The 17,713-nt window shown below is 44.3% G+C and overlaps 1 protein-coding gene across 4 annotated transcripts in view; it reads left to right on the top strand.

Annotated features, from left to right (window-relative positions):
* foxn3 (forkhead box N3) overlaps positions 1 to 17,713 on the top strand; it is a 375,567-nt gene that overhangs the window by 130,219 nt on the left and 227,635 nt on the right. For all 4 annotated transcript variants that reach the window (XM_086002636.1, XM_086002639.1, XM_086002637.1 and 1 more), the window contains exon 2: positions 620 to 1,185. In XM_086002636.1, coding sequence (XP_085858762.1) covers positions 634 to 1,185 — 552 coding nt within the window. In that variant the 5' untranslated portion in view covers positions 620 to 633. The remainder of the gene's footprint in view (positions 1 to 619; positions 1,186 to 17,713) is intronic.

Raw genomic sequence — 17,713 nt, forward strand, 5'->3', positions numbered from 1 at the left:
GTGATTTGTAATGTTCTGGTTTCATTATCAACAAATATTTGACCAAATCAGTGAAATCCATTACAGTATAGTTAGATCATCATCTCTGAGTATATTCTTCCCCCTCCCACTGAATTATGTCCAGTAAGTAAAGTTTAGCTGTGTAAAATTGCTTAAAGCAAAGCTCTCTCTTTCCCTCAGCTGGCACTGTTAAGTACGTTTGTTTTTGCTTTTCTATCACTGCCTCAAATTACAATATTTTGAGTATGAAGTTGAGGTTACAGGAAATGTTCTGCTCCAAGTTGGTTGCAAAGTCTAAAAAAAACTGGAGGTACAGTGCTAGTCAAATCCCTGCGGGACTAGACTGGCAATAAGCAAATTAAGCACAAACAGAGCAGCAAGTTGCTATAGCAACAGTGCAACTAAATTACTTTACTGTCAGCCATGATATAATTTTCCTGCTTAGAGGCTCAAGGGACTTGAAGTTCCATTTGTAGCCAAAGTTATTTCGGCTCACTGGCATAGAAGAGAGAGAGAGAGAGAGAGCGAGAGAGGGGGTGGGGTGGGGGGAAAATCAGTTTACTGATGATGTACGCATCTGGCCTAACTTTTCTCTTTTTTTTGTTTTGCCTTTCATTAGGAGCCTCGGTCTAAATGGGTCCAGTCATGCCTCCCAGTAAGAAGCCAGAAGGCTCGGGAATTAGTGTTTCGAGCGGACTGAGCCAGTGTTACCCAGGGAGCTCGCTAACCAAGGCACTTCAGGAAGTTGAGGAGCTGGACATAACGAACAGTTGCTTGCCTGCCATCCGTTTGGGAAAAGTGGCCATGGAGGATGAAGAGTTAACAAACCTGAACTGGCTGCACGAGAGCAAGAATCTGCTGAAAAGTTTTGGGGACACGGTGCTGCGTAGTGTCAGCCCGGTTCAGGATATTGACGAGGATACCCCTCCTTCCCCTGCTCATTCTGACCAGCCCTACGATGCCAAGCAGAACCCTAACTGCAAGCCTCCTTATTCTTTCAGCTGCCTCATATTTATGGCTATTGAGGACTCGCCCAGCAAACGCCTGCCTGTTAAGGATATATACAACTGGATCCTAGAACATTTCCCTTACTTTGCAAATGCTCCAACTGGGTGGAAAAACTCTGTTAGACACAATCTGTCGTTGAATAAATGTTTCAAGAAAGTAGACAAGGACAGGAGCCAGGTGAGCTTTTTCCATTTTTAATGTTGGTTTTCTTCGTTTAATTCCTTGCGCACCACAAGCCTTTGAATCATTTACAACGTTAACCTTTCTCGTGACAAAAAATAAATAAATGTGCATGTGTCCTGCTTTTATGTGTGTGGTTTTTAGAAACTGTTTGAGCTGCAAAATGTTGGACGTGTCTTTTCTGAAGTGGTTCTGCATGAAAAATGCACAAAGCTGCCATATATCTACATTAGAAAATTGTTTAATCTTCAGAGTTAAAGGTTCAAGCCTAACAGGATTGAGCTAAATCAAAGACAACTAGTTATGCTGGCTTCTGTGTCTTTGGAAGATGATGCACAATAGGATATTCCCAAGACACCTGCTGTGCTTTGGCATCTAATTTCTAAGTTAGGAATGCCACAGTATTGTGATTGTATTTAACTTTTTCTTAAAGAAATATAAACCCAATATAAAACATCACAATAGGGGGGAAAAAGTCTGTCTTGTGTTTTTATCTCTCTCACATTCTCATTCTCTATTCCTTGCATTTCCTCTTCCCTGTGCATCGTCCCCTTGCTCTCGCATGCGCCCTCTCGCATTCTCTCTCCGGCTCGCTCTTGTATTTTCTTTTTCTCTCTCGCACCCTCTCCCTCTCGCATTCGTGCATTTTCGCTCTCTTGCAATCTCTCTCCTTCACGTTCCGTCTTTCCCTTCCGCGCGCTTGCTCTTGTTTTTGGCGTTCTGTGTCTCTCACTCTCCCTTTTGTGCCCATAAAGGCCAGCAATTTTCTGCATTGTAGGACCGGTTGAGAGCCAAATCCTACTGCAGCCAGATCCAAAATAGCGGAGACTACAAAACTACCACCTGGCAGGCAGTGTTTATATTTGCTGCTGACTGCACTTCAGGTTAGAGGCAGCAGGTGAAACCTTATATCAAAGGAAGTCTTGGTATCTCTGCCTCTGCTGTTGCTTTCTTACTCTTTAAAAATGCCTCAGACAGTGCCCTAGCCATTAGAGAGGACCTTCTAAAGTGAATGAAATATTAATGCTTCATTTTATATTATCGTGCTACCTCTGGAGGCAGCACTGTAATATAAATATATGAGGCAGCATACAAACCTCCAGAGGCAGGAAACACCATCGCAGGAGAAGATGGCTTTCATTTTTTTTTTGTCTGATTGCACTCCTGTGAAATGCATTTCGACATTTTACTATGTTAAAAGCGTTCTATAAATGCAAGCTGTTGACCTCTGACCTCCGGAGTCTAAAGAGCCAGCAGTGGCAAAGGTTAATGGTCACTGTTGGGTTTGCCGTTTTTTAAATTCTGGCTGCAGGCAGCCTCGGCTCTTGGCCAACTGCCGTTCAATTTTTACACTGTACGGATCATAAAGAAAGAAAGACTTGCATTTATATAGCACCTTTCACGGCCACCAGATGTCCCAAAGCACTTTACAGCCAATGAAGTACTTTTTGAAGTGTAGTCACTGTTGTAATGTAGGAAACGCGGCAGCCAATTTGCGCACAGCAAGCTCCCACAAACAGCAATGTGATAATGACCCGATAACTTGTTTTAGTGATGTTGGTTGAGGGATAAATATTGGCCAGGACACTGGGGAGAACTCCTCTGCTCCTCTTCGAAATAGTGCCATGGGATCTTTTACGTCCACTGTTTCATCCGAAAGACGGCACTCTGACAGTGCAGCACTCCCACAGTACTGCACTGGACTGTCAGCCTAAACTTTTGTGCTCAAGTCTATGGAGTGGGACGCGAACCCACAACCTTCTGACTCCGAGGCAAGGGTGCTACCAACTGAGCCACTGCTGACACTTCTAAAAGGACAGGCAAGTTGCAGATGTGGTGTTGTACTAGCTGCACACATAGTTGCACTGTTGTCAAAGCCAACCTGCTGTGTTAATTGGGCAAATCCCATTTATGGAGGCGCACATCACATATGAGCAGCTTGATTGGTTCCGCAGTGTAACTAGAGTTTCGGTGCAAACAGACTTATTTGTATGTCAATCCCAAATTGTGTAGTTCAGCTTCAGAAGAGCACTGTTCATTATGTGTAAACTCACTGGGGTAGATTTTGTGCAATAGTGCCAAACGTGCGATAACAAATCAGCAGCCCATTTTAAATCTCTTCTATTGAAGTCAATGCCAATAAAAATCGAGAGAGATGTAAACTGGGCTGTCGACTCGCTCTCGCCCTTTTACACCATCGCACAAAGTCAACATCTACCCTGTTAAACCGGGCTGTCGACTCGCTCTCGCCCTTTTACATCATCGCCCAAAGTCAAAATCTACCCTGTTAAACCGGGCTGTCGACTCGCTCTCGCCCTTTTACACCATCGCACAAAGTCAACATCTACCCTGTTAAACCGGGCTGTCGACTCGCTCTCGCCCTTTTACATCATCGCCCAAAGTCAAAATCTACCCTGTTAAACCGGGCTGTCGACTCGCTCTCGCCCTTTTACACCATCGCACAAAGTCAAAATCTACCCCGTTAAACCGGGCTGTCGACTCGCTCTCGCCCTTTTACACCATCGCACAAAGTCAAAATCTACCCCGTTAAACCGGGCTGTCGACTCGCTCTCGCCCTTTTACACCATCGCACAAAGTCAACATCTACCCCGTTAAATTGAAATTCTTATGGGAACAATACTTTTCCCTGAGCCTTGTTTCTGCACCGTCCACATGTGCTTTTTATAAAATCACAACTGCAGAATCTCATTACTCTGTACAAAAATGCTGCGGCAGTTATTAACAAAATAATTGTTTGACCTTTTAAAAACAACTGCACCAGACAATTTTTTTTGTCAGCTGCTGACATTTTACTAAATAGGCCTAACTTTTTCCCCTTTTTGGTAGTGTTGTTGCATTGATAGATTAATGAATAAAAAGCCATTTAGGCATTAGAGGAAAGGCTTTGTTTGTAATTTTGTTTACTTTGAATTCAGTGTGGATTAAGCACAGGTCAGCATTGAACTATTTCAGTATACATACACAGTTTGGACCAAGTCCCAACTACAAGCCATATGTCATATATTTACAAACGGAAGGGCTAATTTGGATCAAAGATACTGTAGTCTTTATAATTATTTTTGGAATGTTTCAACGTCCGAAAGAGTGAGTTTGGAATAAACTTTTCTTTTTGAAGGCAACATTTAGAAAATGTTGCAAAATGCCTCGATTTTAAAATTCTCGTCCTTGTTTTCAAATCCCTCCACGGCCTCGCCCCCCCTCCCTATCTTTCTAATCTCCTCCAGCCCTACAACCCTCAGATCTCTGCGCTCCTCCAGTTCTGGCTTCTTGCACATCCCCGATTTTTATCGCTCCACCATTGGCGGCCGTGCCTTCAGCTGCCAAAGCACTAAGCTCTGGAATTCCCTCCCTAAACCTCTCTGCCACACACTCCTCCTTAAAACCTACCTCTTTGACAAAGCTCTGCCCTAATATCTTCTCACATGGCTTGGTCAAATTTTGTTTGATAATGCTCCTGTGAAGCGCCTTGGAGTGTTTTACTAGGTTAAAGGCGCTTTGTTGTTGTTGTAGTAGCAGTAAAACTGCATCTATGACGGTGATAAATATGTACAATTTTTTTTTGCGACCCCCTTCAGTTGTTCCGAGCAGTGCCTTGACTCTTAATAGCTTAAGGGTTTTGCATTAGTGTTCGCCTCTCACTTTCCCTGCAGTGGCCTGAGTGTATGTTTTAGCATAGCACAGTTTGGCCCCAGTAGGTCAGATTTAAGAAGTGGCTCTCTGTCTGGCACAGTAGAGGGGCAGAACAGATATGATCACTTTACTTCAGAACACAATTGAATTGGTAACAACAGGACATGCGTTGACCATTATCAATAGACGAAAGAAGGAAGAAGTTAGATTTTTAAAATCTGCAGATGGCTATTGGAGCATGAAATACTTTACCACAAGTGGCTATCTTGTCTTGATGATGCCACCTCTCCAGGTTTTCCCTGTATGAAGTCGTCTTACATTAAATATTCAGTTAAACCTGAACCTGAATAATACACTTCATTGAACTGCACTAGGCGCAGTTATATAGGGCCCTGGTGAGACCACACCTGGAGTATTGTGTCCAGTTTTGGTCTCCTTACCTAAGGAAGGATATACTTGCCATAGAGGGAGTGCAACGAAGGTTCACCAGACTGGTTCCTGGGATGGGGGGATTGTCCTATGAGGGGAGATTGAGTAGACTGGGCCTATATTCTCTAGAGTTTAGAAGAATGAGAGGTGATCTCATTGAAACATACAAAAGTCTTAAGGGGCTTGACAGGGTAGATGCTGGGAGGATGTTTCCCCTGGCTGGGGAGTCTAGAACCAGGGGTCACAGTCTCAGAATAAGGGGTCAGCCATTTAGGACTGAGATGAGGAGAAATTTCTTCACTAAGGGTTGTGAATCTTTGTATTTCTCTACCCCAGAGAGCTGTGGAGACTCAAGTCATTGAGTATATTCAAGATAGAAATCGATACTAAGGGAATCCAGGGATATGGGGATCGGTAAGGAAGGTGGAGTTGAGGTTAAAGGTCAGCCATGATCTTATTGAATGGTGGAGTAGGCTCGAGGGGCCGAACGGCCAACTCCTGCTTCTATTTTTAATGTTCTTATGTTAGGCGCAACTACAGAAAGTATTGTCAAAGGAGTGTACACACACTCGCAGGCTAAAAGAATGTTGTCCTTAGTTAAGTAATTGCAACCTCGTACCAAATTCATTCTCTGATTCATTGCTGAGTAATTGGCTGGGGATGCCAACAGGAAATGGGTATTTCAGTCAACATTGCAGCATCTGTGGAGAACATCCCAGCTTTTATGGCTTGATATATTTTTTAGTGCATGCTGCAAGTTGATTTGCTGGATGTTACTTCACTGATGCAAAACAAAACTGCTGGCTGTTTATTAACTGTTCCCTCCCTGTTCCCTGAATTGTGCAGGCATCCCCCCCATACTGCTCTAGTGAAAACGTTTGGAGTACAAGAAAACGAGCTACAATGAAGCTTGGGGTGTTGGGACTGTACCCTTAAACCCCATTTATGATCAGAGAGCCATTTCTTGAAGCGGTCCTCCTGTGCTGGCTCTCGTCCCAGCTGCTGCTAGAAAAGCTGCCCCGCTGATATCGCAGGGCCATTTCTACAGCAATCCAATTAACTTTAAAACAACCGTGCATGCATCTGTGCCTGGCTTTAATGTTGCTGTTTGCAATTGCAATGGAACCCCTTAAGCAAATACCGGATGAGCAAATAGCTCATTTAAATGGACAAAATATCACGACACGAATCCTCTTGCCTCCCAATGAGTTCCAGGTCACTGAAACAAATTGAATTGTCTAGATCAGTGGTTTTCAAACTTTGCTTAGTCTTCCCCTTTAAATAGTGGCATACTCTTAAGGACCCTGTGTACTTGCATATTATCAGAAATAACATGTTAGTAACAAAAATAGACAACATAAAATTCTCTGGACATTGTAGTCATTTCCAGATGGGCAACAGTGCCATGATCTCTCAGACCCTAGTTTGAAACCCATGGTCCAGACACACTATTCTGGGCTCCCAACTCTCTGAATTCCCCAGTTCCCAGTCTCACCGTGATGTTCTACCCTTTCTCCCGGTCTGCTGCTGCAGCCTCCGAACTCCTTGCTGCTGGATAATCGCAGTTCTGCTGTTCTGGCTTAATTTCAGCTGTTTTATGTTTTACCAGCTCCTTGAGACAGACTCCTTACTAGCTCCTGGCGTTCAGCGGACATATTGGGGGAGCTGATTGAACATCGCTATGATGCAGCAATAGGAGCTGTCAAATGCTATGTTGGTTTTAGACGGAACTGAGTTGGTTTGAGAAAGAAAATGGAGAAATCGCTTGGGCGAATAGTCTGGATAAACAAACCAAGCTTTGCTGACACACTAGCTATTCATTTTAAGCAGGCTCCAGTTATTTTGTTGGTGCCAACCTTTTCCCAGCTCTTGGCAGTGAATCTGCTTCATTGTTGTGCAGACCCAGGCGGGATCACTTCAACTCGCTGGTGGCCGTGGTTTTGAGCTCCGCTAACCCACTTACATTGGAAACAAAGTGAAGCTACAAGCAGTGTCGTTGAGATAGCTTACTTTTGTGCATGCTATCTTTGACGAACAGTATTTACACTAGAAACTTGCCCTCAGTGATTAAAGTCCTGATATAAATGGGGTATCGGTAACATTGTGACTTGCAGGATCACTACTTAAAAAAGATCACTTTTGATGCTCAAAATTAAACCACTGTGAATGAATGCGATTAATTTTAACATCCTTTCAGTCGGCCTTGCCGTAGATGTATGCGGTGCTATTTAACTGCGATTGCAGGATTGGAGGCCAAGAGTAGAAATTTGGCAGAGTAGAACTTCTAATGAGTCTGGAGATCAGTCGTTTGTTTTGCCAGAGTGGTGGATGCATGGCATCTAAATGTATCCACTGCTGAGTTGATTAACTCCAGTTTAAAAGAGAAACTGAATAAATACTGGCTAAGAATGGGGTACAAGTTAATTGACAATTGAGCATGCAGAAAGTGGTGATTCTTGTGCTGTTGGAACTTACAAACATCATCTGTAGAATCCATCTAATTGTGGTCGAGTGGTGTAATTTGTAATGTTAGATTGATAGTTCTTTAGTATATTTTGGAGATCGGGGAAGAAACTTGATAGAGCTTTGAGCCAGTGGTTAAGACACCTCTCTCAGGAGATTAGTTAGAGTCTGTGATGGGGGAAGGTGCATGTGGTCTATAGCGAGAACAAGTTGGGCTGAATGTTTACTATTTTTTGTTCTGTATTTTCTTACATATTCATAGCTGGAACCTTAAGAGTACTGCCTACTGTACCATTGGGACGTTTCCGTTCCGCACACGACCCATCCTTGTAAGTTTGCTAAGGCAGACTGCTGTTTTTGGCAATTAGTGCCAGATTATTTATGGCAAGCTTCATGCAGGCATGGTTGAGACAGCCCAGACCGTCTCTACTATGGAGTTTGTGTTTCTGCAAAGTAGTTTCAGCTTCATGTTGCTGCAAACTGTGCAATGTAATTTGGGAATGAAGTTGGCTCGATGGAATGCCGGTGAAGAAAGGAGTCTCGCTCTGCACTTTGATGCTGGCTGTGGTACAACTACAATCAGTGCAAAGCCAACTTTCACTTGTTGTTTGGACCACCTGGGGACTTTTTAAATAACTTTAAAAGTGCAGTTTCGTGTTGGCAAAGAGTTAGCTGTGCCATTCGCGATATTGTCGTTACTTAACTTAAGAAACTTAACTGGACCAGTCACACACATACCGTGGCAACAAGAGCAGGTCAGATGCTGGGTATTCTGCAGCGAGTGTGTCTCCTCCTGACTCCCCAAAGCCTTTCCACCATCTACAACAACTCGTATTTATATAGCGCCTTTAATCTAGTAAAACATCCCAAGGCGCTGCACAGGAGTATTTTAGGACAAAAAATTTGACACTGATCCACATAAGGATATATTCGGGCAGGTGACCAAAAGCTTGGTCAAAGAGGTAGGTTTTAAGGAGCGTCTTAAAGGAGGAAAGAGAGGTAGTGAGGCGGAGAGGTTTAGGCAGGGAATTCCAGAGCTTAGGGCCTAGGCAACAGAAGACACGGCCACCAATGGTTGAGCGATTATAATCAGGGATCCTCGAGGGCAGAATTAGAGGAGCGCAATTAGAGGGGTGGGGGGGGGGTTTGTGGGGCTGAAGGAGATTACAGCGATAGGCACAAGTCAGGAGTGTGATGGAATACACTCCACTTGCCTGGATGAGTGCAGCTCCAACAACACTCAAGAAGCTCAACACCATTCAGGACAAAGCAGCCCGCTTGATTGGCACCCCATCCACCACCTTAAACATTCACTCCCTCCACCACCGGCGTACCGTGGCTGCAGTGTGTACCATCTACAAGATGCACTGCAGCAACTCGCTAAGGCTTCTTCGGCAGCACCTCCCAAACCCGCGACCTCTTCCACCTAGAAGGACAAGGGCAGCAGGCGCATGGGAACACCGCCACCTCCAAGTTACACACCATCCTGACTTGGAAGTATATCGTCGCTGGGTCAAAATCCTGGAACTCCCTCCCTAACAGCACTGTGGGAGTACCTTTACCACGCGGACTGCAGCGGTTCAAGAAGGCGGCTCACCACCACCTTCTCGAGGGCAAGGAGGGATGGGCAATAAATGCTGGCCTTGCCAGCGACGCCCAAATCCCATGAATGAATTTTTAAAAAATTGCAACTGACATTTGGATGCTGGTGAGTGGGGCACTGAGCATGTGTAGACATACATGTGCAATGCTCCCCCCTACTCTTCCATCCCATTGTGTGCTCCTTAACCTGTGGAAAATGCGCTTCTCTCTTTACTAGACTGTTGTTTTTCCGCACATTAAGAGTGCACACAACTTTTATCAGATGAGAAACAGTTTCTACTTAAAGACATTTATTTTCTCCTTTTTATTTCCAAAATGTGACCCTCCCTCTCATTCTCTTTCCCCTCTCCTTCCATTGTGTGCACCATATGATAGCAGACCTCTCCTGCTCTGTAACCTGTTGGGAGGTATTGAAGAGTAGGACATGATTGATTGATATCAGTATCTCTTTCTCTTTCCTCCCCCCCCCCCGCCCCACCTCTGGGGAAGCTCTTGGGTTCCATTTGACGCCTTGCCCTAGCTGAAAATCATGAGCTGTGGGTATGGAGAAATTTCCGTTCTGGAACAGCATTAGGCATGCCAACCAACCTACGTTATGGTGTAATGGGCAGGTCTAACCTGCTGGTACATCAAACCTGCTGCCCATTGGTTTTGGGGGGCGATTTTATAGTTTGCCAAAGATGTGTACAGTTGCTCGTATGGGTGCTGCACAATTGAGGTGCAGTATCAATGCTGCCTCACGTCTGCCTACAGGTTTATAGGTATCTGTTACACTAGCAGCCTGACTTCCCCCAAAAGTTAGAGTCCATCCTGCATCTGTATACAAAAGCAAAACTCTGCGAATGCTGGAAATACTCTGTAGGTCAGGCAGCATCGATGGAGAGAGAAACAGAGTTAACGTTTCAGGCCGATGAACTTTCATCAGCACATATGTATGTACTTATTAATGCTGTGGGATTCAGAGGAAATTGAGAGCCCTGTGTGGGGCCTGTTTCAGCAAATGGTCATAGCAAAATCTGCTTACTGGTATGAGTCTCTGGCTTAACTTGTGCCAGTAAGTGGATTGACTGGTCCTTAAATATTACCCCAACAACCCTCCGAGATCTCTGCGTTCCTCTTGAGCATCCCCGATTTTAATCACTCCACCATTGACGGCCGTGCCTTCAGCTGCCTGGGCCCTAAGCTCTGGAATTCCCTCCCTAAATCTCTCCGCCTCTCCACCTTTTTCTCCTCCTTTAAGACGCGCCTTAAAACCTACCTCTGTGACCAAGCTTTTGGTCATCTGTCGGTCCCGCATTGGACTCGTCAGTCACCTGCGAGCTCATTTTTAATGTGGAAGCAAGTCATCCTCGGTTCCGAGGGACTGCCTAAGAAGAAGAAGAAGAAGAAGGTCATCTGTGGCTCTGTCAAATTTTGTTTCATAATCGCTCCTGTGAAGCGCTTTGGGACGTTTCGCTACGTTAAAGGCGCTATATAAATGCAAGTTGTTGTTGACCTTGAATTGAGTACAGTAGCAGGAGCTGAGACAGTGCTACAAGGCTATCACTTTGAGGTTTTTTAAAAATTTGTTCACGGGATGTGGGCGTCGCTGGCAAGGCCAGCATTTATTACCCAGCCCGAGCTACCCTTGAGAAGGAGGTGGTGAGCCTGATGGCAGCTGGTTAGTGGGGTTCTTTTTAATGAGTGGGCTGACCATTTTAGTGCTGTGGTGTTACCCAACCAATTGAATGCTGAATTTGCCAATATGGCCTGCACAGTAACACACTCTCTTTTTGGCAGCATAGCAGTAGCATTAAACCCGAAAACATTTCTCTCCTGCCGTTCCCAGAAAGGCCCAGTCTTTGTCTGTAAACCTGTGTCCAGGGTCAGGTCTCCTGCAGCCCCGGGAAGCGTGTGTCGAGGAGCGAGCCTGCCTTGCAGCACGAGCCGAGCATTCATTAAACCTTTGCATGCGACTTTTGAATTCATTGCCATCTGTTACTTGGCTTTGGAGCGGAATTTCTTTCTTGTATATGTGTCGCCATAGCAATGCAGCTCAGTTGATACAAAAAGCAAGCAGTTGCCATGGTGATAAACTAATGATCTGACCGCCTATCTCCTCTCCGAAAAGGAGATGGCCATCGGAGCTAGTTCAGTCACATTCCATGGGGTCCAGTCAGCATGCTTTTCTGGATTTCAAATTGGTGGTACTGGCCTTGTTTTTCTCGCTCCAGTATTTCTGACGAAGATGATATTCTTATCTTTTCGAGGTAACATACTTTAAAGAAATTTGCAGTGACGTTTTGGGGTTTTGCTCCTACTTCTGTTTTTTTCCCATTATTTCCAAGGGGGAGGTACTGCTGTCACCACCTTCTTCCAGATGGGCGAGTATGATTGACCCGTAGATTGTCGCATGGCCCTCTTGTAGGAGACTAGAATAGTTGACTTGGCCTGTCGTGTGACTTACAGCAAGATGCTCCATTTGGTGACCTGGTCAAAACTGTCACAACTCGCTTCATAGAATCATAGAATGGTGACAGCACGGAAGGCCATTCGGCCCGTCGAGCCTGTGCTGGCTTTTGCAGCAATTGTGGGACTTGAACCCAAGAGCACATGGTTTGGAGGCACGTACCCCTGAACTACTGGGCTGTCCTGTGTTCTCCCTCACGCCACCGTCAGTGGTCACCCTTTCAGCTCTCTGGAAATTTCAGCCTTGCCATCTACTGTCTGCTTTTAAAAGCTGCCGAAACACCTATCTCTTCGACCGAATGTCAACTCCCTCCCCCTGTCCCTCAGTCTTTCTGTTTGTTTTGCTGTTCAGCAGCCGCTGTTTCCCTCGGCTCTGTAAGACTATGTCCCTGAATTTGTGGTCGGTATGACACCATACTCTGAGTTAGACCCAAAGGGATTATGTGTAACTGTGGGTTTGACAGCGTTATTACTGCTAAACAAAGATTAAGGGCCTGGAAAACTAATTTTAATTTTGCCCATTTTAATAAAAAATTAAAATATTTAAAACTTTTCAAAAGTTTAATTTTTTTCAAGTTTGTGCATCTTTATTTCAGGCTTGCCTTTTTCCCCATGTGAGAGCCCCAATCTTTCTAACTTGGCTCTCTCTAACTATTTTAAAAAGTTAGAATTTTAAGGACCCTTGTTCGCTGTCTGTGAGAATTCTGCCTTTTGATTGGCTGCTTAGACAACCTGTTGACGTCACAGCACTTTGTACAAGTGGATCCCCATTAAGTTCCGTTCAGTTGAATTCAAGGTAAGAAAACCCAAAGTTCTCGACACAGGAATCGCTAGATCCCTGTGCAGAGCGAACGATACCAGAAATGCGAGGGTATACCTATCAGGAAAGGATGAACAGGCTGGGTCTCTTTTCTCTTGAAAAGAGAAGGCTGAGGGGTGACCTAATAGAGGTCTTTAAAATTATGAAAGGTTTGGATAGAGTGGATACAGAGAGAATGTTTCCACTTGTGGGGAAGATCAAAACTAGAGGCCATCAATATAAGATAGTCACCAAGAAATCAAATAGGGAATTCAGAAGAAACTTCTTTACCCAGAGAGTGGTGAGAATGTGGAACTCGCTACCACAGGGAGTGGTTGAAGCGAATAGTATAGATGCATTTAGGGGGAGGCTAGACAAACATATGAGGGAGAGGGGAATAGAGGATTATGCTGCTACAGGAAACTTTGTGCTATCCGGCACCGACGGGACCGAGCTGTTGCCGTCCCATCAAAACTGCCGGACAAACCAGTGCTAATGTTGAAACATACGGAGCTTTGCAACAAACCCTGTTGCTTAGCAACAGCTTCTAAACAGTCGGCCGTACCTTGCAAGCGTCTCTGTAGCTTAGCAACAGCTTCAGCGAGACCTTGCAGAACCTGACTGGTGGAAAAAAAAAAGCAACGAAAAGAAAAAAAAACTAACAAAACGGCTCCTGATTTTTGCCAGTGGATCGAGCATTCCGGACAGTTAACCTCCGGATAAACCAAAGTTTCCTGTATATGTGAGGAGGGCTATAGAAATGAAAGTTGTTGCTGTCTTTTTCTGTGACTCTGTTCTGGCCTTCTCTAGTGAATGTGAATTGTATATAAAGTGCTTTCATTTATATCTCCCTCTTTTCCTTCCCCCTTCATGGTGTCCAAATAACCAGCACAAAATTCAGTGTAATAGATTTCTCCCCCCCCCCCCCCCCCAATTTTGCCTACGATGCTAAACTGCCATTCGCAGTGCTTGCTAACACAAACGGTGAGAATTGTTGAACCTATACACTACAGAAAAGTATTTGTTGTGTAAACCTAAGTTTTTATGGCTGAATTTCTAATGTGAACACTGGGGTATTGCAATGAACTGTAACCCTCATTACATCGCATAGATCTGGTAGAACTGGGGAGGACTGTAATTCTAGTGAGTTCCACAGCTTCCTGTATGATCACAGCAGGCCACTGAACAGGTTAATAAAACTGAGACAAAAGCAAAATACTGCAGATGCTGGAAATCTGAAATAAAAACAGAAAATGCTGGAAATACTCAGCAGGTCAGGCAGCATCCGTGGAAAGAGAAACAGAGTTAATGTTTCTGGTTGATGACCCTTCGTCAGAACTGGAAAAAGTTAGAGAGGGAAAGGGGGGAGGGGAGGAAAGAACAAAAGGGAAGGTCTGTGATAGGATGGAAGGCAGGAGAGATTAAAAGACAAAAGGGATGATGGTGCGAGGCAAAAGGAGATGGTAATGGGACATGTTAAGAAACAAAAGATGAGGTGTAAATGGGAATGGCAGAATCGTCAACAGCTGCCATGTGAGAGAAGAAATAGGGTCCGAGGTTATGGTCTGAAATTGTTGAACTCGATGTTGAGTCCAGAAGGCTGTAAAGTGCCTAATCGCTGCTCACGATGCGGTCTCCTCTATATTGGGGAGACCAAACGCAGATTGGGTGACTGCTTTGCGGAACACCTCCATTCAGTCCTTAAGCATGACCCTGAGCTCCCAGTCACCTGTCACATTAATTCTCCGCTCCGCTCCCGCTCAGACCTATCTGTCCTCGGACTCTTGCATTGTTTCAACGAAGCGCAACGTAAGCTCGAGGAACAGCACCTCATCTTTCAATTAGGCATTTTACAGCCTTCTGGACTCAACACTGAGTTCAGCAGTTTCAGACCATAACCTCAGCCCCTATTTTTTTTTCACATGGCAACTGTTGATCATTCTGCCATTGCCATTTACACTTCATCTAGAGCCATCTTTTGTTTCTTAACTTGTCCCATTACCACCTCCTTTTGCCTCGCACCATCATCCCTTTTGTCTTTTAATCTCTCCGGCCTTCCACCCTATCACAGACCTTCCCCTTTGTTCTTTCCTCCCCTCCCCCCTCTCCCTGCCCCCTACACTTGCTTAAAATCTGTTCTATCTCTAACATTTTCCAGTTCTGACGAAGGGTCATCGACCTGAAACGTTAACTCTGTTTCTCTCTCCACAGATGCTGCCTGACCTGCTGAGTATTTCCAGCATTTTCTTATTTAGAATAAAACTGAGAATCTGGCAATGCAAATTACAGGGTTTATTTTTTTGAAAGAAATGTAAGAAGAATATACAGACGGGCATTGTGCTGAAGCACTGAATTGCACCACGCAAGAGTAGGAAACAGATGTGTGGCCATGATTTCCCCATCTTGGTCAGGTTGTCATGGAAGAAGCACAAACCTTGCACACTTCCTGAAGGGCGGTCCGAGGTTGAGACGTGCCCTTTTGCCATGTTAATGGCCTGTTTTATGCTGGGAAGGGGGAAGAGAAAGCAGTCAAAAACAGAATAATAAGGCAGCATTTTTTTTTATTTAAAGAGGAGAAAGAAATTGAGATCTTTAGATTTGACCTTTGAAATACAATGATGCCACAACATTTGACAACTCTCTGCCCTGTTGAATTTGGATTTTCTAATCTGACTTCCAGTATCGTCTGAAATGCAGCTTTCTCCAAAGTCCTATCATAAGTTATGTTGATTTAAGATTGGTACTGAAAAAGAATAATCTATCAACCAGACTTTCAAGTCAAGGCACTCACTTTGCAATCTCTTTGAACCGTGAGACATCAGTTTTAAAAGCAGTCTTGCTCTCCAGAGAAAAGCATTTCCCTTTCTATTCTTTCTAACCTTGAGAAAGGAAGAACATCTCATCAGTTGCTACTTTAAATAAAGCTCCCATTGTCGCACTAAACAGTCTTGGCTTGATCATCCTTTTCTAATTGCCTGACTACTGGGGAATGCTATGAGCAAAAGAAAAAGTTTCATCATAAAGATGAAATAAAACATAATTAGAATCACTGGGATTCCAAGTATGAGGTGCCTATTAAAGATATGTGATTATAGTGCTATTACATAATGTGAATGCACTAAATGGTGGATTCTCTTTATTCTGAAATGCATCATCTGTTCAGATTTGCTGTAAAGCATAATCTGATTGATTGCAGATAAATGTTTACTTGCTAACCCAAATACTAGCTTCGGGTTTTACAGGATTTGTTTTGCAGGTTCTGTCCACTGTACTATGGAACCCCTTAAATAATGAACATGGGGTAACTCTATTCAGAGTGGGTGGAAAAATCCAGTATACCAATGTATTTACTTACTGGAATAATGTTATAATGAAAAACCCTGCCCCCTTACAAAATTCAAGCCACTGATCTTTCATTCTTTAGCCTATAAAGAGCCTGGAATATGCCTCCAGTCATAAAGCACTTAATGTCTGCTCACAGTCTGAGTTACCTAATTACTCTTTTTAAAAGCATTAACTCCTGTTCAGCTGCAGTAAGTGGTTAATCTCAGGATCGCAGTCCTTTGATAAAGTATCCAATCAGTTTTGCATCTGAATCTTGACTTCAACGCGACGTGTACTTCATCATCCAGTTCACCGTAACTGAAGCTTTAACTTGCTCTTTTTTTTGTTTCATCAGACTGTCAAGATGCAGCCAAATATTATATTATGACGGAAAGTCAGATTTCCCTATGAAAGAGTCTTGTTCTAAATGCTCCAGTGGGTTGACTCTTGGATAGAGCAACATGAGCCAAGAGGCATCCATTTAACCGTGGAAGTATATCTTTGCAGTCACTTACTGAGCAGCCATGTTGTGTGTATTAAATGGCAAGAAATCTCGTGTGTTGAGATATTGTTGAAACCTCAGTGTTAACTTGTGGATAATAGCAATTTCAGTTGAATGAAAATGAAAAATATTAAATTGGTAGAACAGCCAAGTACTCTCTCTTAATATGTTTAGATTTCTGAGCTGGCTTTGCACATCTAGCAGCCATGTAGGCGCAACCTCTGTCGGCTCTTTATTTTCCTATTCCGGCTTATTATCCGCCTGACCCATCTTCGTACTATTGATCATGTTGATTTCAACAAAGGTGCCAATAGACAACTCGTATCTAAGCCTGTTTCTCCCCGTCATGCATGTAGGTGGCTGGTGAGGCCATTGTGTCGGGGGAACAAGCTTGCGTTTGCAGCTTCGGTAGTCGTCGCCGGCAGGATGAGGTTCCACATGAGGCTTGCACCCTGTCTTCCTGATGTGCAGTTGCCAGCTACTGGCTTTTGAAATGTGCCACTCCCAGCGAATGGCCACACTCCAGTCTGACCGGGAGGTTATGCTTAAACTGTATAAAACACTAGTTAGGCTGCAGCTAGAATACTGCGTGCAGTTCTGGTCACCACATTACAGGAAGGATGTGATTGCACTAGAGGGGGCGCAGAGGAGATTTACGAGGATGTTGCCTGGGCTGGGGAATTTTAACTATGAGGAAAGACTGGATAGGCTGGGGTTGTTTTCTTTGGAACAGAGGAGGCTGAGGGGAGACCTAATTGAGGTGTATAAAATTATGAGGGGCCTAGATAGAGTGGACAGGAAGGACCTATTTCCCTTAGCAGAAGGGTTAATTACCAGGGGGCATAGATTTAAAGTATTTGGTCGGAGGTTTAGAGGCGATTTGAGGGGAAAGTTCTTCACCCAGAGGGTGGTGGGGTCTAATGCTCACTGCCTGAAAGGGTGGTAGAGGCAGAAACCCTCACCACATTTAAAAAGTGCTTGGATGTACACTTGAAGTGCCGTAACCTACAGGGCTACGGACCAAGAGCTGGAAAGTGGGATTAGGCTGGATTTGTCAGTCGGCACAGACACGATGGGCCGAAATGGCCGCCTTCTTCCATGCTGTAAATTTCTATGATTCTGTGACCGGTCAATAGCAATGTCTTCTCATTCATCGTTATACTCGCACTTAATTCAGAGAATTGTACAGGAGCTAGCTCAACCTGCTGACAAATCAGTGTCTGTAGTTTCAGGATGGAAGGTAAGAGTAGGATTGGTTTCCAGTTCATAGAATCACAGAATGGTACAGCACAGAAGGAGGCCATTTG

Source organism: Somniosus microcephalus, chromosome 12 (genome assembly GCF_052327205.1).
Source record: "Somniosus microcephalus isolate GS21.2 chromosome 12, FLI_Smic_1.0, whole genome shotgun sequence".
Lineage (NCBI taxonomy): Eukaryota > Metazoa > Chordata > Chondrichthyes > Squaliformes > Somniosidae > Somniosus > Somniosus microcephalus.